Here is a 21,075-nt window from a genome sequence, read left to right on the forward strand (position 1 = left end):
TGTTCGCTTCTAAGAGGGATGAAATTATAGGAGAATGGAGAAAATTACACAACGCAGAACTGCACACATTGTATTCTTCATCTAACATAATTACGAACATTACATTCAGACGTTTGAGATCGCCAGGCCATGTAGCACGTACGGACGAATCCAGAAATGCATATAGAGCAGCCGTGGCGAAAATGCGACTCACGAGCACATTGTGGCTCGCAATGATAGCTGTGCATTTCTCTTGCTTCCTAATTCCCCCAACCCCCACCCTCTCACTCACTGGAGTCAAACTCCGTTCCATTTGCATTTGTCTCTGACCTGCGATTGGCGTATCGTCGCAATGTTTCTCTCGAAACCACGTACCTCTATAACAACGAAAGTTTCAAGTAGGATGGGAGGATGCAATTTTTTGCTGCCAATATGGTGAGAATATTAAATGTATGATTTGTTCACAAGTATTACGAGGAAAACGGTTGTATAACATAAAACAGCATTATACTACATGTTACTCATGAAACATTAAAAGGTTAAATATTATTATTATTATTATTATTATTATTATTATTATTATTATTATTATTATTATTATTATTTCGAACCTTTTTCAGCAGATGTACGAATAATGCGGTTAGGTCTCCGATTTAAACTCACAGATTTGCAATGTAGCCCTAATGTTACAATGAAAGCTAGATGTAAGGACTTGACAAATGTTGAAGTTATCAAATCTTTGCCAAAAAATAAATATCCTAAGCTTCGTTCTTTCGCTTGCTCAGTTGAAGCCATGTTGGCTACAAGTTACGTTTGTGAAAAATTATTTTCAACAATGTAAATAGTAAAAACCAAATTTAGATTATGACTGACAGACAAATACCTTCGTGATCAACTACGACTGGCAGTAAATGACATAATTCCTGATTTTGAGACTCTGTCGCAGAGACATTCTGAAGACAGTTAATTTTAGGTTGTGATAATGTGTCCTATGTTTTATTTCTAATTTCTTTCTTCGTTACACGTACTAAACATTAGTTTGTAACCTTATACACTATAAAATTATATTTAAGTGAAGGAAAATGAAAATCCGTTAATAAGTTATACAGTTACTTCACTTCCCCTTCGGGTGTCCGCCTCCTTCCATAGGTGCTATGCACGTTGCAGGTTACACAGGAGCTCGGCGCACGATTACATTTTCGCCACGGCTGATATAGAGTGTTAGTCGGGAGGCAGAGGGAAAAAGACCTTTGGGGAGGTCGAGATGTAGATGGGAGGATAATATAAAATAGACTTGAGGGAGGTGGGATATGATGGTAGAGACAGGATTAATCTTGTTCAGGATAGGGACCGATGGCGGGCTTATGTGAGGGCGGCAATGAACTTCCGGGTTCTCTAAAAGTCATACGTAAGTAGCCTACTCACTACCCGTTCCGCTTAAAGAACAGAGTGAGGACAAAATGGCGTAACACGAGATACGAACCCTTCCCTTTCTCAACAGCATACTGCATACAAACGAAAACAACGTCGCTGTTCGATATCTAGTTGGAAATCCATGAGGAAATATTGCATAAGAATCTAGCAGTAAATCCGCAATTAAATGGCTCTGTTTTGTGATAAGAACTAAACCTCCCACAGTGACCACGTCGTAATTCGGAGTACGTCGTATTATATAAATGCCAACAACCGAAGCAACGGTTTGAGAGCTCCAGAAACCATAAACCCACAGAGGACGTTACAGCCATGTCTCCGCCTGTATGCAGGTAAGAACAGTGGGACAGTGCCTAAGAAACAGAGGAAGTGCAATGCAATTTTAACATATTTTTCTATTGCATTATCATCGAAGTGATTAAAACGTTTACTGTAGAGAAAATTTTTGTCTATTTTTTATTTATTCAACCTGGTAGAGATAAGGCCATCAGGCCTTCTCTTCCCTTCTACCAGGCGATTACATCTACAATATTAAGAATAAAATTACAATTATAATTACAATTAATATTACATTTACAAATACAATAAAGATCAAAGTACTAAAAGATTAACTGATTAATAAAAGCTAGACAGTTTATTGTAAAAGTTAAGAAGAGAGGAGCATTTATTTTATTGATTAAGGAAAAATTAAACCTACTCTATGCAGTAAGAAAATGCTTAATAAGTTTGCTTTTGAACGCTACTAAATTCCGACAGTCTCTGATGTCACTGGGTAGGGTACTCCACAAGCGCGAGAGCAAGATTGTGTATGATGATGAATACGATGATGTCTTATGTGTTGGTATGGATAGTACGCGGCTATGATGACAGGTAACTGAAGCGGGAGGCAAGGTAGGTAGGTGTAGAGGTATGATGGACTTGGAAAAGGAGAACAAGAGAATGAACATTTATAAGTTCGTTAAGCCGTACCCAGTTTAGAGTTTGGAAGGATGGGGTAATGTGGTCAGCGCGACGGATATCACAGACGAAGCGAACACAAGAATTATGAACACGTTGTAATTTTTGCGACTGGTTGACATTGAGGTCAGTTAGTAGAAAATCACAATAATCGAAGTGGGGCATTACTAGTGTTTCCACTAGTATTTTCTTGAGTGATAGCGGAAGGAATTTTCGAATGCTGTTTAAGGAATGTAGTATGGAAAGCACATTTTTGGTAATATGGGTTACTTGGTTATTCCAGTTTAAATGCGTATCAAAGTAAAATCCAAGATTTTTAACACAGGAAGCAAAAGGGATTATTGTGTCGTTCAACTTGACTGAAAGAGCAGGAGTAATGTTGCATAATAGACGTTGATGTCCCACTAGGATTGCTTGTGATTTTCTTGCATTGAGAGTCAAACCAAACTTTCTGGCCCATGCAGATATAGATTCAAGGTCCTCGTTAAGATTGTGTATTGCGTCATTGAGTGAGTCAGGGGTTTTATGGATATAGATTTGTAAATCGTCTGCATAAAGATGATGCTTACAGCGCTGTAGAGTCGAGGGGATGTCATTTACGTAAATAGTGAATAGTAGTGGTGATAGAACAGATCCATGCGGGATTCCAGAATCAACGATACGCCATGAGGAAGTTCGGCTTCCAATGCAAACACACTGCTGACGTTCGCTGAGGGAACACTGTGCGTATTGGCTAACAGCAAATCGTTCAAAGAAAAATCATTGACCATAAAGTTTGAATAATTTTGGAATTATTGAATAGTAATCTATATATTTAATTCTCTAATACGATTCCAGTGAACGAAATTGTGACCACATTAAAGCTTGGCATATGATGTTTTACCATTCATTTTATAGCTTAATTTACGTTCTCAATATTGTGGGGATAATAATCAAATGAAATACATAGCACAGGAAAATGGATACAACCTCAAAATAATAGACAACATCATAAGGAAGACTAAACGCAATACAAGAACAAAACAAATACATCACATTAATATAGAAAAACAGGAACACATACAAGATTACATCATCTCTCAACGAACTAAAATACAACATTGCATAAAGAACAATGAACACACTACAAAAAAATCTTAACATACAGACAAGACACACAAATAAATGCAACATATCTAGAGTATACAAATTATCATGCTGTAGTTGCAACGACTTCTACATTGGACAGCTGGAAGATCATTTGAAACACGTTACAAGGAACAAGCCATAATCAAACTACACAAGAATTCAACCAACGCAGAACACATCTCAAACTCCAATCACAACTACAGCAACATAGACACAAACATGAAAATAGTAAACATCCAGCCAATAAAACAGAATCTTGACACTATAGAACAATATTAAATGTACAAACATACAAAAACACATCCTCAGCACATCCTGAACACGAAACTCAATTTCAAAACACACAACGTTTTCGACACAATCATGGACACACCCCACTAAGACAGGAAACCAGAAGATAGCGCGGGACCTTCACTACGCATTGCACACAGAAGGATATCAGCCAAGTAAGTTCCTAAAAATTTAACACAGTAAAGAAGCTGTAAAGTTACTGTGAATACTAAAAATTCAAACTTGCACATTGAGAAAAATTGTCGGTAAGAATTCTGGACATGCACTTTTTCCGCAATCCGTTATTTGATGGTCTCACTTCGGTTACTCTGAACGAAAGAGTTATCTTCGCTGCAGGCCTGTGGGTTTCCAACTGCTTGAAGAATGTGTGTGTTTAATGCACGAGGCCATGCATCAGTTTGCTACATAGGAAATGCTTATTTGGACAGTTGAACATATTTTCATATATCCTACTTTTTATTAGCATATTTTGCTCACTTTTTAACATTGCTCTAGACTATGCCATTAGGAAAGTTCAGGATAACAGGCAGGGTTTGGAATTGAACGGGTTACATCAGCTTCTTGTCTATGCGGACGACGTGAAAATGTGTGGAGAAAATCCACAATCGATTAGGGAAAACGCGGAAATTCTACTTGAAGCAAGTAAAGAATAGGGTTGGAAGTAAATCCCGAAAAGACTATATGATTATGTTCCGTGATCAGAATATTGTACGAAATAGAACTATACAAGTTGGAGATTTATCCTTCGAAGAGGTGGAAAAATTCAAATATCTTGGAGCAACAGTACCAAATATAAATGACACTCGGGAGGAAATTAAACGCAGAATAAATATGGGAAATGCGTGTTATTATTCGGCTGAGTAGCTTTTGTCATCTAGTCTGTTGTCAAAAAATCTTAAAGTTAGAATTTATGAAACAGTTATACGAGTATTACCGGATGTTCTGTATGGCTGTGAAACTTGGACTCTCACTTTGAGAGAGGAACAGAGATTAAGGGTGTCTGAGAATAAAGTTCTTGGGAAAGTACTTGGGGCTAAGAAGGATGAAGTTACAGGAGAATACAGAAAGTTACACAACACAGAACTGAATGCATTGTATTCTTCACCTGACATAAATAGGAACATTAAATCCCGACGTTTGAGCTGGGCAGGGCATGTAGCACGTATGAGGGAATCCAGAAATGCATATAGATTTTTAGTTGGGTGACCGGAGGGAAAAAGACCTTTGAGGAGGCCGAGACGTAGATGGGAAGATAATATTAAAATGGATTTGAGGGAGGTGGGAAATGTTGATAGAGACTGGATTAATCTTGCACAAGATAGGGACCTATGGCGGGCTTATGTGAGGGCGGCAATAAAGCTCTGGGTTCCTTATAAGCCAGTAAGTAAGTAAGTAAGTAAGTAAGTAAGTAAGTAAGTAAGTAAGTAAGTAAGTAAGTAAGTAAGTAAGTAAGTAAGTAAGTAATCTATATATTGAATTCTGTAAGTACGATTCTCGTGAAAGAAATTGTGACCGCATGAAAGCTTGGCATGTGATGTTTTACCATTCATTTTGTAGCTTAATTTACGTTCTCAATATTGTGGGGATATTAATCAAATGAAATACATAGCACCGGAAAATGGATACAACCGCAAAATATTAGACATCATAAGAAAGACTAAACGCAATAATAGAACAAAACAAATACATCACACTAACATAGAAAAACGGGAACACATACAAGATTACATCATCTCTCAACGAACTAAAATACAACATTGCGTAAAGAACACAGAACACACTACAAAAACATCTTAACACACAGACAAGACACACAAATAAATACAACTTATCAAGAGTATACAAATTATTGTTGTAACGATTTCTACATTGGACAGCTGGAAGATAATTTGAAATATGTTACAAGGAAGATATCACAGCCATAATCAAATTACACAAGAATTCAACCTACGCAGAACATATCTCAAACTCTAATCACAACTACAGCAACATAGACATCAACATGAAAATACTAAACATCCAGCCAATAAAACAGAATCTTGACACTCTAGAACAATATTAAATGTACAAACGTACAAAAACACATCCCCAGCACATCCTGAACACTAAACTCAATTTCAAAACACACATATTTTTCGACACAATCATGGACACACCCCACTATAACAGGAAACCAGAAGATAGGGCGGGACCTTCACTAGGCATTGGACAATGAAGAATAACACTTCGAAACTAGTCAGCCAACTAATTTCCCAAAAATTTAACACATTAAAGAAGTTGTAAAGTTAATGTGAATACTAAAAATTCAAACTTGCTCATTGAGGAACGAGGTCGGTAAGAATTATGGACGTGCACTTCTTCCGTAATCCATTATTTGATGGTCATACTTCCGGACTTTGAACGAAAGAGTTTTCTTCGCTACAGGCCTGTGGGTTTCCAACTGCTTGAAGAATGTGTGTGTTTATTGCACGAGGCCATGCATCAGTTTGCTAGGTAGGAAATGCTTATTTGGACAGTTGAACATATTTTAGTATATCCTACTTTTTTATTAGCATATTCTTCTCACTTCAAGCTTTATGCTTTCATATCAACAAAAGTTAAAAGGCTAGATATTAACTCTCAAATTTAAATTTCAATATCCATGGACGAATGTATGTTTAGATTAGATACTTCCATGAAGTACGTATATGGCAATTCCAATCATAGGAAGTTTGATTTTGACAAGAGAAGTCAAGAGTTCCGGAATATAAACATTCTGCAATACCAAGATTGTGCATGTGAAATAGTTTTGTGTAACAAGTGCGATAGGGCATGGATAAATAAATTGAAAGCAAGTTTGTTGCATTGTGCTGCGATTAAAACGACAGGTAGGCCTCGGAGACGCTGCCGAATAGTAATTGCGAGGAATGAACATTTTCGTAATCATATGATTTTTTCTTAGAATGGATGATGTCAGTGTAGAATGGGTAAACTATCCAGAAAATAATTATTTTCCGTCACACCATAGGGCTGATGGACATGGTGACCACTGTTAGGCTGCTACAATGATTGAGTTTACTTTCAAAATCCAAGGGTTAACGAAGAACTTAGAGAATTAATGTTACGTGATGGGAACTTCATGTTAAACACACGATATTGTAATAGTGCTATGTCATTTTCCTCATTATCACCGCACCGAACTCAGATTCCCGATAATGATCCACAGTATTCCAAAATTCAAGACCGGATTCATCGCTACGTATCGGATATTATTTATTAGTTGGTTATTTAACGACTCTGTATCATTTAGTCGGGTATTAGAGTCGATAGCATTGATGATAGCGAGATGGTATTTGTGAGATGAGGCATGAGATTTGTCATAGATTACGTGACGTTCCCCTTACGGTTTGGAAAAAACTTCGGAAAAAATTATCAGGTATTCAGTACAATCGGGAATCAAACTCACGACGAGCGAAACTTTGGATCGGCAGACAAGCGCTTCAGCCGACTGAGTTACGCCGGTGGTCCATACCGCATTTACTTCCAATAAGCAATACTTAACCAAAACATAATGCGGATGAGTTTCCCACTTCAACTATGATAAGCAAAGAAAGATTTTTCTCTAAATTTTCTAATATTTTTAGGATTCAAATATATGCCGTCACTGCAGGGTATAATAATCCATGTTTCTATATTCAGGGCCCTCTGGATAACATCACACGTTTCATATTACAATATGTTATCAAATTAAGATTCAATTTACATAATGTTATTGAAGTGGTTATCTCTGATTTAATTGAGTCGTTCAGAGCAGAAGTGGTATAAGTAAAAATTGGGTAATGAGGTTTAAAGTAAAAATACACAAAAATACAGCGCAAAGTAGCAATTAATATGTCCTTCTTGCTATCCACTGACTACTAATAGTTTAAATAAATTCAATATTAATTGCTACTTTGAGCAGTATTTTACAGAATGTTTACTTTAACCCTCATTACCCATTTTTTACTTACAACACTTCTGCTCTGAACACCTCAATTATTAGGCTATACTTAAAAACTAAACATGAAATAAAATCAAGTGAGTGTCTAACATTGCAGCTTCAGCTGCAGAAGCCAATAACAGTAACTATTTTAGTGGGTGTTAGTATGGACTATTCTGAATGAAAAGTTCGTAAACATATGTCTAATTTTCAATTTGGTGTGGAGTTGCTTCAGTGTTAGGTGTAACAAGTCTTACAATTGGTATGAAGGAACGAAAAATGCCTACGTACCATTGACTACGTAAAAAGTATCGCTCTTTTAAGATCATCTTAAGGCAGCAGTGTTCATTATGGGTGTAAAGAAACAGCCGTTTTTAGTTCTTTTGGCTACAAGGATGGGCAAGTTCTTCCAGCAAGACGTCGTACTTTATCCATCAGCTGAGACATAATCTAAATGTCACATACCTCGAACGATGGTTCGCAAGCGATGTTCACTGCATTGGCCACCAAGGTCACCAGATTTTTATTCCTGTCGGTTTTGTCTGTAGAGGAGAATGAAAGAAAGTAAACACAAGAAATGAATATTGGTCGTCGCATTATGAATAGTAGTGCCATCATAAAAGAACGACAAAGCGATTTCAGAATAGCAATACTTAATGTTGACAACAGATTGAAGAAGTGCATTGAACTATCGATATCATATAAATGTTTTTTCTTCTTGCCACTTCTAACGCATGTTTTGAGTAACATTCAAATAGCTGTATCTTCATACCCATTGAAAATTTGACACCCGTTACCCGTCTTTACTGAAATAGTTCACACTACCACCCATTAAATATTTAATATCCCTTCTAAATAACTCTATATATTAATTAGGTCCTATAGCATACTGCACAGAGTCCAGATGTAAGTTTATGCTAGCATTATGAACTTGTGGAAAGTTTTCCTATAATGTCGTATTCTTTGGCATTTGAAGTTCCTATTTTGTCTCAACTGCAGTATTGTTACTTTAAAAACGAGATCAATACCATACATCGAAGTCACAGTTTAGAGCAGAGGTCTCCAAAAAGCGTATCGTCATTCGTGCTCTCGGTGCTACCCGCCGAACACAGTGTGCTGTAAGACTAGAGAAGGGGAAGAGACTCGTACCTAACAGATGGGAGCGGTCAGTGGGGGGATCTTATGTTTACAAATAATAACATCAAAAGAATAAGAAATATCATACGTTTGTATATTATTTTGACATACTATGAAGTTGGAGCCCCGTCCGTTGCTATAGACACAAGCCATTGCAAATTCAACCTCTTCTGTTCTATGGTGCCTTTCAGTGCCTGGAAAAGATCTTCTCCAGTTATATTTTGTAATTACATCTAGAGGACATTCAGAAACAGTAAAATTTCATTAACTCCTCGGATGAAAATGGCTAGGTGAGTTTCGTCATTTCTATCTGTGTTTTCGTCCAATGCATGTGAGTAAGCTACGAACTGGTTAATTGTGGTTTCGACTTCAGATTTAATTACATTTGCAATCTTGAAGTTCCTTCTCTGAACTGTAATGAGAAACAATTTAATTTTCTTAAACTTTGACTTTGTTCTGGACACAATATTTTAGTAGCGTTCTGTATGCACGATTTTACAAATGATGCTTCTGTAAAGGGCTTGATTGATTTTCCAATATTACAAGCTAGAACATGGCTAGCAAGAAGGTTTTTTTTGTTTAAGACTGAGAACACATGTATGATTTGTGTTTGTATTTTCTTGTTTTATATTTATCAAAATATCAAAAATAAAATTAAACAAAAAACTATAAGTATGTAATGCGGAACTGAGTATAAACGTAGTGTAATATATTGATTATTATGTACGAGTATAACCAACAGTTATACAGATAGCCCTAAAATAAATTATTTTCACATGTCCAACATGCCTGTAATTATATAATTTTCTTTGTGAAGAGTCGAGTATTGTCGTCGCATGTTGAATTTTAACACACCCTTAAGAATTTTCGAACAAATTAAGCATTTCACATTCTCTCCACTAACACAAAAAATTTCTCTTCCTCTTCATCCTTGAATGTACTACGTCAATGATTAGAAGACATTGAATCGTTGGAACACGCCGACCAATACAGTTATAATGGCAGTCCGCCCTGCTCTTAGTTTGCGCATAAACATTGAGTACAGTACAGGTGGGGATGGGTGAGGTGGAGCGCGCTCATTACGTACTGGCTTCGGTTCCGTTCAGGGGCTTACTCGCGAGTATGGTTTTGGAGACGTCTGGTCTAGAGCCTACCTTCCATGAGCTACAATAAATGTCCTCGAGAGCCGGGCCGCGTAATGATTACCGCAGTTCTATATGTTCAGTATCCCCCAAACAAATATAAATATAAATGGAAACATGCTAAAGATCATCGAGATATTAATATGCACTCTCTCTTACACACTCATTCCCGACTACATCTTCCCTACATTTTCCCAGAGAAATAAACAAGCATTTCATTTTCTTTTTAATACTTTATTTAAACTTATTACTCATAAAAGTTTACTTCCACAAATTAGGAAACTTTTAATAAAACTATACATTTTGTGGAATATTTATTGGATGCATTTTTCGCAAATGTTAAAATCATTTGGCTCATTATTAGCGGATATTATGAATGATAGTATTTATAACCTGCACACTTTTGTTCTATTCTATCACTGTAATGTTTAATTTGTAGCCCCTTTCGACTTCACAAATGTGAGATCGAATACAATTTTTTACTGACCTCTGGGTATTCTGATAAGTTGATAACAGAAAATTTACGTTACTTCCTCCAGTCATGAAATCCCGACAGTTTGTTTTCCAGTGCTTGGTGTACCGAATTTATTCACAACGCTTGCATAGCTATTATTAACAACCACCTACCTGTAAAACTTTGTTACGTAAGATATGCGTTATCAGTCTAAAAGTCACGATTATTGAGCACGATTGCGCTGTAATGCACATAATTAATACAAAAAGTGCACGTGTACCATCACAGCGAAGTGAATGATAGCGACTGTCAAATTCAGGCGTAATACTGTATGTAGAGTTCACTGAATTAAAAAATGTCCAGATAAGAAAACAGATTCATTATGCTACTAAACACACTACGATGCACTCTTTAGAGCAGGCCTGCACAAGGTTTGCGCTCTCCGAGCCGGCTCACAGATCATGAGCGGAATGCAGATATTAGCTGCGCTGTGATCTCGTGCAAAATATGCACAAAATATACAAAAGGAAGTACTATTACGAGTGCTTATGAAATGGATTCCCTTTCAGTGTTTGCAAAACTATCTTAGACTATTATTCATTAATAAAGAAATATTTATTTTACAGAAATAATAGAAATTCTATAGCTACTTAAATGTATAATATCATTTTGTTATATTTTTATTTATCAGTATATCAAAACGGGGTTTTATGCTGTTGGCAGTTGAAAGGAACAGTAGCCTACTGATCGTAATGAAACATCAGTTACAGATGTTCGATGTCTGCCTTGATTAAAGTTGATTATAGAAAACAGTTGCTCACAAATATGTATAAATGTTGAGCCAAACATAGCAATCATTTTCACAGCCAACCTGTGTAGTCGTGGATATTATTGCTAATGTTTAGTCTTGTAAAACTCAACCTGGCTAGTAGTATTATTCAAACGATCTTTAGCCCTTAGATCACAATGAAGATCAATAAGTTCGAGCTGTAAATCGTTAAATGTTAAATGTTATGTTCCGTCTTTTAGATTCCTCCATACTGTACGAGTACTGTAGCAGTAGGTAAGCAACGTGAAACAGTTACTGAGAATAGGCCTACACACTGCACTCCACTAGATAGCTGAGTGGTCGTTTCCCTCTCCTCTACCTATAGCAAATCTATGTCATTCTGGCGTATCTTCCTCTCCGTTTCGGCGAGCGGTAAACACCGCTCTCCTGCTCCGAAGGAGCGCGCGATCTCGTTGAGGGCTGTTTGTGCAGGCCTGCTTTAGAGATTTACATTGGTATTGTCCCTCACGACTAACATTCTCATGGAGGCAGAAAAAAAAAGTTATTTCTTTTCTTATTCCTCCATGTTAATAATGTCAAAAGAAGTGCTCATACAAATTTTGGCCACTCGAGCGCAATTACGAGGGCCGTAAAAATAAGTTTCCCTGGGACCGCTTACAGAAAAAAACACAATTTCTTGGAAAAATTTATTGGAACAGATACAGCAATTTTTGAGCTATTTTTCAACACATTCCCCACTGTAATTGAAACTTTTGTCATAATGTGGGATCAAATTTTGTATCCCTGTGTCGTAGACGTCTGCCGCCTGAGATCGGAACCAGTGTATGACAGCCGTCTGCAACTTGTTGATGTATTTTTTTTTTAAAGAAATTGGGTAATTAAAATATTCTTATTAAAACCTACTGATTAGCATTCTAATATCATCTATTCTGAAATTAAAATATAGAACATTGAACATTTACACAAGTGTACATTATTGAAGTATTATCACTAGAGACCGGATTTTAAAGGGAAAATTTTTCATCAAAAAAGGACAAATAAAAGGGAAAGTTATATAAAAAAAGGACTTGAAAAAGGATTATATTACTCCCCAAAAGACACTTCGACACATTCATGGATATACATGGCACACACAATCTTACATTTATCTCTTTACAACATAAGGAAAGTGTTGTATTTAGTATAGTAAAAAAAAAGACTTCAAAAAGGACTATATTACTCCCTCAAAACGGTGCTATTTTAATTGAAAACACACTTCAGCACATTCAAGAATACACATAGCACACACAAGCTTATATTTAAGCTTCTATTTATCGCTTCACAACATAAAGAATGTGTTGTATTTGATCACATTCAACATTTCAATATGATTCTGCATCTTTGAATGCAGAATGTCTTTAAAAACAGAAAATGACCGCTCAACATCAACTGAAACCAGAGGTGAAGATTTTCTTTTTATCCTGAACTCTAAATCAGCACACTTTGTTAGTTTTTCAATGCCTGGAACAGAAGAAGAACGATATATATTTTGTGCGAGATCGTGCGTATTTGCTTGCTTTCCGCACAAAACCAATACGCAGTAAGTGTGAAATACCACATTCAGGATTCCCAACGTAACACACATAACAATTTCCCTATTCTTACCGCTTAAGCGTCATATTCATTTTACTGCTTTAGGCTTTTAACATATTATTTTTAAAGACGTTCAATATAGTAATAATTATAAATTGGAAACTTACCACTGCAATTTCACCTAAATTGCACTGTTAATTATTGTTTTTAAATATTTGTAAAAATTAAGTAAACTCTACAACACCACAAAAGTTACTGCATTTGTAATGCAAGTAACATTAAGGAAGCCGTGAAAAAATCAACAAGATTCCAGACTCATCATAGACTGGGGGAAAAAAAGACAGACGTATATCACGGCCTGTTGCAGTATAATAAACACAGAAAACATTTTATTGGAACAATGATGAAGATAGATATATTTGTTTTCCAAAGTTGCCGTCATTGAACAGAAACCAGGATGGAGATTTCATTGCAACTAATTAGAAATTCCTCTTTCAGATATGTAATAAACGATCTTCGCACAAAATAATGTACGATACACGTGCGGTATGTTTGTTTTCATGTTCTCGGAAATTAAAAAAGCTCAACTACGTTTCGCTTTTTCAATCTTTTCTTCGAACATGAAAACGTCAACATACCACTCTTGTAACGCATATTACTATTTGCTTGCTCAGGAAATTATAGGCCTATCGGAAAAATATAGGGAAATTATCTAAATATTTGCGATATTCTGTCAAAAAGGACCAAAATAAGAGATGTTTTAAAAAAGGAAAAAAAAGGGACTAAGGACTAAAAAGAGAAGAAAGGGAAGTCAAAACCACACAATTTGGTTGGTGGAAGATAGTTTTGAACATCGGAATTAATTATTTCATGTTTCGTGTTGAAATCAAAAAAGGGATTCCCTTTAAAATCCGGTCTCTAATTATCGCAAAAATATTAATTTTCTGCGGACTGGAAAAAAAAGGACTAGTGAAGTGCTATGTGTGAATTTGGAGAAAATAACAAAATAATTTTTTACATAGTAAATATCATTAAGTGTTTAATTCTTTTATTGAACTAAATAACGTAAAATGTTGAAAATTCAGAGTGATGGAATTAGAGGGGTCTAAATAATATTGAACCTAGACCAATACTATGTTTTAAATCTGCCGTTTTGAAATTTTTTGCCCTCGTAACGGTAATCAATGAAGAAGCTCTTAAGAGACTACTGAGGCTGAGCCTACCCAAAAAAATGGTATTATTACACGTAGTAATATTATGCCTATACGTTCGTAATAACGATGTATCATAGCACTTGGTTCAACTCCGATCCTTCCACTTATTAAGTTCACTGTTGACAATCATTCCACGATCCGAGAGTTAAGTGTGACGCGAGACTCGTGGCCACAGCCTCTAAAGGCATGGCTACGACCTTGACTCGTAAGCTTGAGGGTGAACCGGGGAGGGGGAATTCTCCGTGCTAAACGAGCCTAGCCTCGTAGCCTATCGTCACAGTATTACGTCCAGCTGTTATTGAGTGTTAGTTTAATCAAAAGTGTATGCGTGTGTACGAGTAGGTTACATTTTGTGTAAAATGGCTCATAATGAGAGAACATTGAGGTTATTATTATTATTTATATTTAGAATAGAAAGATAAACGGTTTTATTTGGACGTATGAAACAAAATGTGTTTACGAAGATAGAAGATCGACACTAAGTTATTGAAATAGCGAATGGAGGAAGACAAAATAGAAATTTTTAATTTTTGTGGTATAAAAAATATCCTTGGCTAAAAGGGTGCTCTGAGACAAATAAGTTACATTGTTATATCTGTAGTCTCTTGGGGTAAAAATGAGTGGTCATCTGTGTCAAAAAAAAGTATTTTGATAGAAAAGCCAAGAAACATCTCCTGTATAAAAAGGTATAAGTTAAGCAGTTTTTTAAAACCTACTCAGAATGTACACCTTAGCTTCGCCACTGATGGTAACGCGCCGACTATTTTTGTAAATTATAAGAACTTTACGATTTTGTGATATTCGTTCACTGTTTTTTGCCCAAGGACAGATCTTTTACTGCAAACCGAGAACTCTCCAATCTTTCCTATTTTCCGCTTTCCTCTTTGCCTCCGCATACGAACCATATATCTCAATGTTGCCTATGGTCCGATATCTTCTGCCACAAACTTTCCTTCTGTCCACAGTTCCTTCCAGTGCATCCTTCAGTACACAGTTTCGCTTTAGCCAGTGATTCAGCCATTTTCTTTTTCTCTTACTAATCAGTTTCAGCATTATTCTTTCTTCATCTACTCTTTCTAACAAAGCTTGTTTTCTTTTTCTACCTGTCCATTTCATCTTCTCCACATCCATGTTTAAAATGCTTCTAGTCTTTTCTATTCGCTTCGTTGTAATGTCCATACAATGGACCTTGTGATATGCTGATAGACCTGGAAAATATCAACGGATATCAACAGTTCCAAATGACAGTCATTATCGAATGCAAAGAGAAAAAATTTCGAAATGTTCGCTATTAATTTAAATTCTAAGTTACATTATTTAAAATTTATTCTTAGATTTCTGGACAGTATTCTCCAACTCAGAGTATTTCACTACTAGCCGCTACTGAACTTCATTAGGATATAAAACAAGAATATGAAGTACATTTTTATTAGTCTATTCATAAAATGTTATCATTTTTATTAACGGTTTTACTGAAATGTTAAATATAAATATTTGCATTGCCGCAGGAAATAACTAAATAACATAAGGGCTTATGTCTAAAGTAACATGGTAATTAAAATAAACCATTGTGGTCAGTCATATAATAGTAATAATTAAAGCACGGTCTTCATTGCCCGCGTTCATTAAGTTACCTGCGCTTGGATAGTGTGGTGTATGCCTGGCTTGTTGTGTGATGGGAGGGGAAGATACGGACATTCCCTCCGTTGTACAGGTTCAGTGCGGTGAAGGACAAAGTTGCACCTTCTTTACATGACAGCGTTGTTGTAAATAAATGCATTGTAAGACATGCTTAGAACTTTAATAACATTATATTATTAATAGAATGCAATACTGTACGACAGTTTTCATTTATGATTCACCTATTGGTGCGTCCACAGTTCCATTACAATAAAGAACAACACATTTCCGTAGAGTATCGAAAGAAAAACCTCTTCGCCTATCACTTAGAAACATTTTGAAATGAGAAAAAGTGCGTTCCACATCGCAAGACGTGAGTGGTGCGAAACGAAAATATGAGCTGTCACACGTATCATCTCAGGGCTCGCCATTAACCGACAAAATATCTCTTATTTCACACATTGCTGAAAATCCACAGTTATTTTTCAACACGGTCCCAAATTTCTGCTTAACCGGTAACAAACTTGGATGTGGTTTTGCTTCACACAGACTTTGGTACAAATGTTCTACGAGTCGGAAGCCACTGGACATTTCGAGGGTTGACGATTCTAGTTGTTTTATTTCTGTGGGAACATCTTTGTAAACATCTCTTATGTACAACATATACCCATATTTTATTATTTGCGATAGATTTCCTAATGCTGTTGATGACATAATTATAGCACGGGGATAAATATCTTTTGCGTAGAGTTGACTCGCATGGAACGTTTCTCCCAGTATATTTCTGCAGAAATGATTTCAAAGTAGCATTTTGTAACTTATGTAACGGAATATTGCAACTTACCATCATATTGCAGAGGTCGTTACAAAACTCTCTCTGAGTAGGCTTATATGAATTTGAACTCGATGTTGTATCATGTCTGCCAAACAGCGTTATACTTTTTTATGTTGTTTAGACTTACAGTGCTTTTGGATGAAAAATTTTCTGTGGCCTTTAAACTGTATATGACATACTTTGCAAAATATATTTACTAATTTTATAGTGAAATAATCACGGCCAAATTCTTCCACATATTTTAACAAGTTCTGTTTGTTTACGTCTGACATTACTGGCACTCTTGTTTACAACTCTGCACGGTCTACAGGTGCCCGACCAACTGCTGTACGTATTGAGAATGCGTCGAAACGCCGTACTCTTCGCGAGTGATGTGGACGTGACGTCAGACTCTCGGTATAGCTCTTGTGCAGACAACTTGTATCGCGGCAGGAGGCAATGAAAAGGCAACGAGGTCCGCGCTTTAGTAATAATATTCAATTTTATCGTGCAAAACATGTACAATTGGTCACTGACGATAATGGTAATTCATTATTTAACACATTTTCAATTAACAACTTTTAATTATGATAATACTCTAAGCTTCAATTTTGTCGTACAAAATACCTAAAAATTGTCATTGATGATAAGGGTAATTCATTATTTACACATTTTCAATTTAAAACTTTTAGTTATGATAATACACTAAGATTCAATTCTATCGCAAGAAACATCTACAAATCGTCACTGGCGATAATGGTAATTCATTAATTAATACAGTTTCAATAAAAAAAATTTAGTTGTCATAATACTCTAATCTTCAATTGTATCGTATGAAACATCTATAAGTCGTCACTGATGATAATGGTAATTAATTTTTTAACAAATTATCAATTACAAACTTTTAGATATGATAATACTCTAATCTTAAATTCTATCGTATGAAACCTCTACAAGTCGTCACTGATGATAATGGTTATTCATTATTCAACACAGTTTCAATTAACAACTTAAAGTTATGATAATACTCTAATTTTCAATCCTATCATACTTAACCTCTACATGTCGTCACTAATGATAATGGTAATTCATTATTTAACACAGTTTCAATTAAAAACTTTTAATTATGATAATAATCTAATCTTCTATTCTATCGTACGAAACATCTACAAGTCGTCACTAATGATAGAGGTTATTTAACACAATTTCAATTAAAAAGTTTCAGTTATGATAATAGTCTAATCTTCAATTCTATCGTACGAAATATCTACAAGTCTTCACTGATGATAATGGTAATTCATTATTTAATACATTTTCAATTAAAGTTATCTAATTATGATAATACTCTAATCTTCAATTCTATCGTACGAAACATCTACACGTCGTACACGTCGTCACTGATGATAATGGTAATTAATTTTTTTAACAAATTATCAATTTAAAATGTCTAGTTATGATAATACTCTAATCTTCAATTCTATCGTACGAAACATCTACAAGTCTTCACTGATGATAAGGGTGATTCATTATTTAACACAGTTTCAATTAAAAATTATTAGTTATGAAAATACTCTAATCTTCTATTCTATCGTACGAAACATTACAAGTCGTCACTGATGATAAGGATGATTCATTATTTAACACAGTTTCAATTAAAGACTATTAGTTATGATAATACTCTAATCTTCTATTCTATCGTACGAAACATCTACAAGTCGTGACTAATGATACAGGTAATTCACTATTTAACACAGTTTCAATTTAAAACTTTTGGTTATGATAATACACTAAACTTCAATTCTAACGCAAGAAACACCTACAAGTCGTCACTGATGATAATGGTAATTCATTGTTTAATACAATTACAATTTAAAATCTTTTTAGTTGTGATGATACACTAAGCTTCAATTCTATAGTACGAAATATCTCAAAGTCGTCACTGATGATAATGGTAACTCATTATTTAACACAATTTCTATTAGAAAATTTGAGTTTTGAAAATACAGTTACTGGGCGATAACAGAGTAGTGAAAGTATAATAATACGAAGAGGTTGAATCCAAATTGTCAGAGGAAACCTGTTCACAATGTTTTGTTTACGACATATTTCACAGGGTCTAACACGAAACGAATAGTAAGAATCCATCAGCTAAATAATTTATTAACGAATGGGTTTTGATCGAAAAAATAATATATTTAATATTTTTTCTTAGCAATGTAATGAAATATTGATAGTTTTTTTTCAAAATAATGTTTAATATTAAACTTTCCAGAGAAATAGAAGAAGAAGAGGAGGTGCCGTTCCTAGGGCTATTCAACTTTGGAACCAAGCCCAGTATTAAGATGCCAGATGACAATAGCTTCTACATTTCTCAAGATAACTACGACAATAATAAACGCAAGAATCCACCTTTACGACCACAAGTAAGTCTATGATTCTTCGGCGTCAGTTTAACATGTTCGCTATTTAAATCTGAGGTTTACGACTTCAAAGCTTACCATGAGTATAAATATTTTTATCAGGGCTTCCGGTTGAATAAAAATAAACACAGGAATTTTATGTCGTAAAATTATTCCAAGTAAAAGGTCACGCTTATAAATGAGAGACCTAAAATATTTTAAAAGGAACCATTGAGACTAGTATTTAAGGTAGGTACAATTCCCTTCAAAAATAAATTCATGAATTTTTGGTAGCACCTTGTAATGGATAGATGATTCATTTGTAAACAACAGAATGTGACGATAAAGAGAAAAAATTAAATATAACATGTATAAAAATCAAAACTGTGTTATTTTTTATGAGTCATGATCATACTAACTCCAATGACATTGATGAAATCAAACGTCGGCCTGGGTAGCGCAGTTGACATAGCGCTGACCTTCTGTGCTCGAGGTTGCGGGTTCGATCCCGGCACAGGTCGATGGCATTTAAGTGCGTTTAAATACGATAGGTTCATGTCAGTAGATTCAGTGGTATGTAAAAGAACTCCTGCGGGACAAAATTCCGGCATACCGACAACGCTGATATAACTTCGGCAGTTGCGAGCGTCGTTAAATAAACCAATACTATTAACTCTAGATGAAATCAAAATTATTCACTTTCATAATTAAATTATTTACACTATATAGGGTGGAAATAGATCGATGACCCAAAATTTAAGAGGTGATTCTAGATGTTAAACAGTCTATAATAAAACTTTTATTACATTTTTCCTTTGAAAAAGCACCGTTAACCCTTTGCAGCATAGTGGTTGTTCAGAAGAACCACAGTTTTCTTTCTTTCTCTACAATTATTGGAAAGATGTTTCGTGGAACCATATCTTGAGGATACATAAAGGTGACATATGTGTTTTGAAATTGTGTGCAGAGTTAAAATTTTGAACAAAATCGAAGCTTTGTTATGATCCATGATATGAAAAACATAAAAAGTTTATATTTGTGCTCGAAAGGGTTAAGCAGAAAAAATAGCCTTTGCCCAATGTTTGAAGCTCTCTATTGCGGTAACGGCCTGAGAGAAATGATTGATTGCTATACAAACAGATCGGTAGAAATAATCTGAATATTTAGTGTCTTTAATTTTTTTTGTTTAGTAATTAAAAAGTTTAGCCATGAATTTCAAGTAAATAATTGCGAAAAATCGTTAGAATTAATCTTGCAGCGGAGCTCACTCTCTCGTGTCATCAACTGAGTAAGCAGAGAGGGAGAGGAAGGTATGGAAATGCAGGCCGAGCTTGTTAGAGTTATTGCAGTAGCCGTCATGTTTCCAAATGCTTCATAGAAACATAACGATTTTCTCTAAAAAGGGGATTGTTAGATAAAGAATTGATTTATATTTTTCAAATCTCCTCTGATGTTCTATTACCAGTTCCATTTTGGTGCAGAGGTTACCATTCATTCTGTATACTGAAGAACAACTTCAAATATCTGAAAAGTATAATTTTGGATGCAAAGAAGCGGCATGAAGGAGAATTTTCTCGTAATATCACAGTTTCACTTCGTCGTTGAGTTTATGAAACCTCCTATGTGGCAGAACAGAAAATAATTTTTCAGGAGGATGGAAAAATTAATTACATATGAATAGGCCTTCACTGATCCTCGATTATTCATCATACAGGGTCGTTCATAAGTAACGAGTCTATCGAAAAATCAACTATTTTGGATAATTTTTTGAAATGGTGTTCATCTTATCGAAAAAGAACACTTCCCGGTGTCGTATAGTCGATTTGGAAACAAACACCCCCTGTCCTCGCCGCCAGAGTTATTAAACGAAAGAATGGTTAGTGTTTTAAACCTTTATTAAAACACATAAAAGTAAAAACAGTTTCAATTGTTGACAAATTATGTTATACAAATTTTCAAAATGTCTTCCGCTCTTCTGAATGCACAAATGTAAGCGACGTATCAACTCTTCATGCATTCTGGCGAGCACGTCAGGCATAACCATTTGTATCGTATGTTCAGGTCATTCCACTAATTCAGGAATGGTGCATGGCTTAGTCGCATAGACACGATCCTTGATGAATCTCCAGAAAAAGAAGTCCAGAGTAGTCAAATCAGGTGATCACGGAGGCCAACAAACTGAGCCTGTG

General features: G+C 35.3%; 1 protein-coding gene across 1 annotated transcript in view; it reads left to right on the forward strand.

The window, feature by feature from the left end:
- Positions 1-1,684: 1,684 nt before the first annotated feature.
- LOC138709295 (facilitated trehalose transporter Tret1-like) overlaps positions 1,685-21,075 on the forward strand; it is a 41,127-nt gene continuing 21,736 nt past the window's right edge. The window contains exons 1-2 of the mRNA XM_069839964.1: positions 1,685-1,742; positions 18,760-18,910. Of these exons, the coding sequence (XP_069696065.1) occupies positions 1,723-1,742; positions 18,760-18,910 (171 nt within the window). The 5' untranslated portion in view covers positions 1,685-1,722. The remainder of the gene's footprint in view (positions 1,743-18,759; positions 18,911-21,075) is intronic.

Source organism: Periplaneta americana, chromosome 11 (genome assembly GCF_040183065.1).
Source record: "Periplaneta americana isolate PAMFEO1 chromosome 11, P.americana_PAMFEO1_priV1, whole genome shotgun sequence".
Lineage (NCBI taxonomy): Eukaryota > Metazoa > Arthropoda > Insecta > Blattodea > Blattidae > Periplaneta > Periplaneta americana.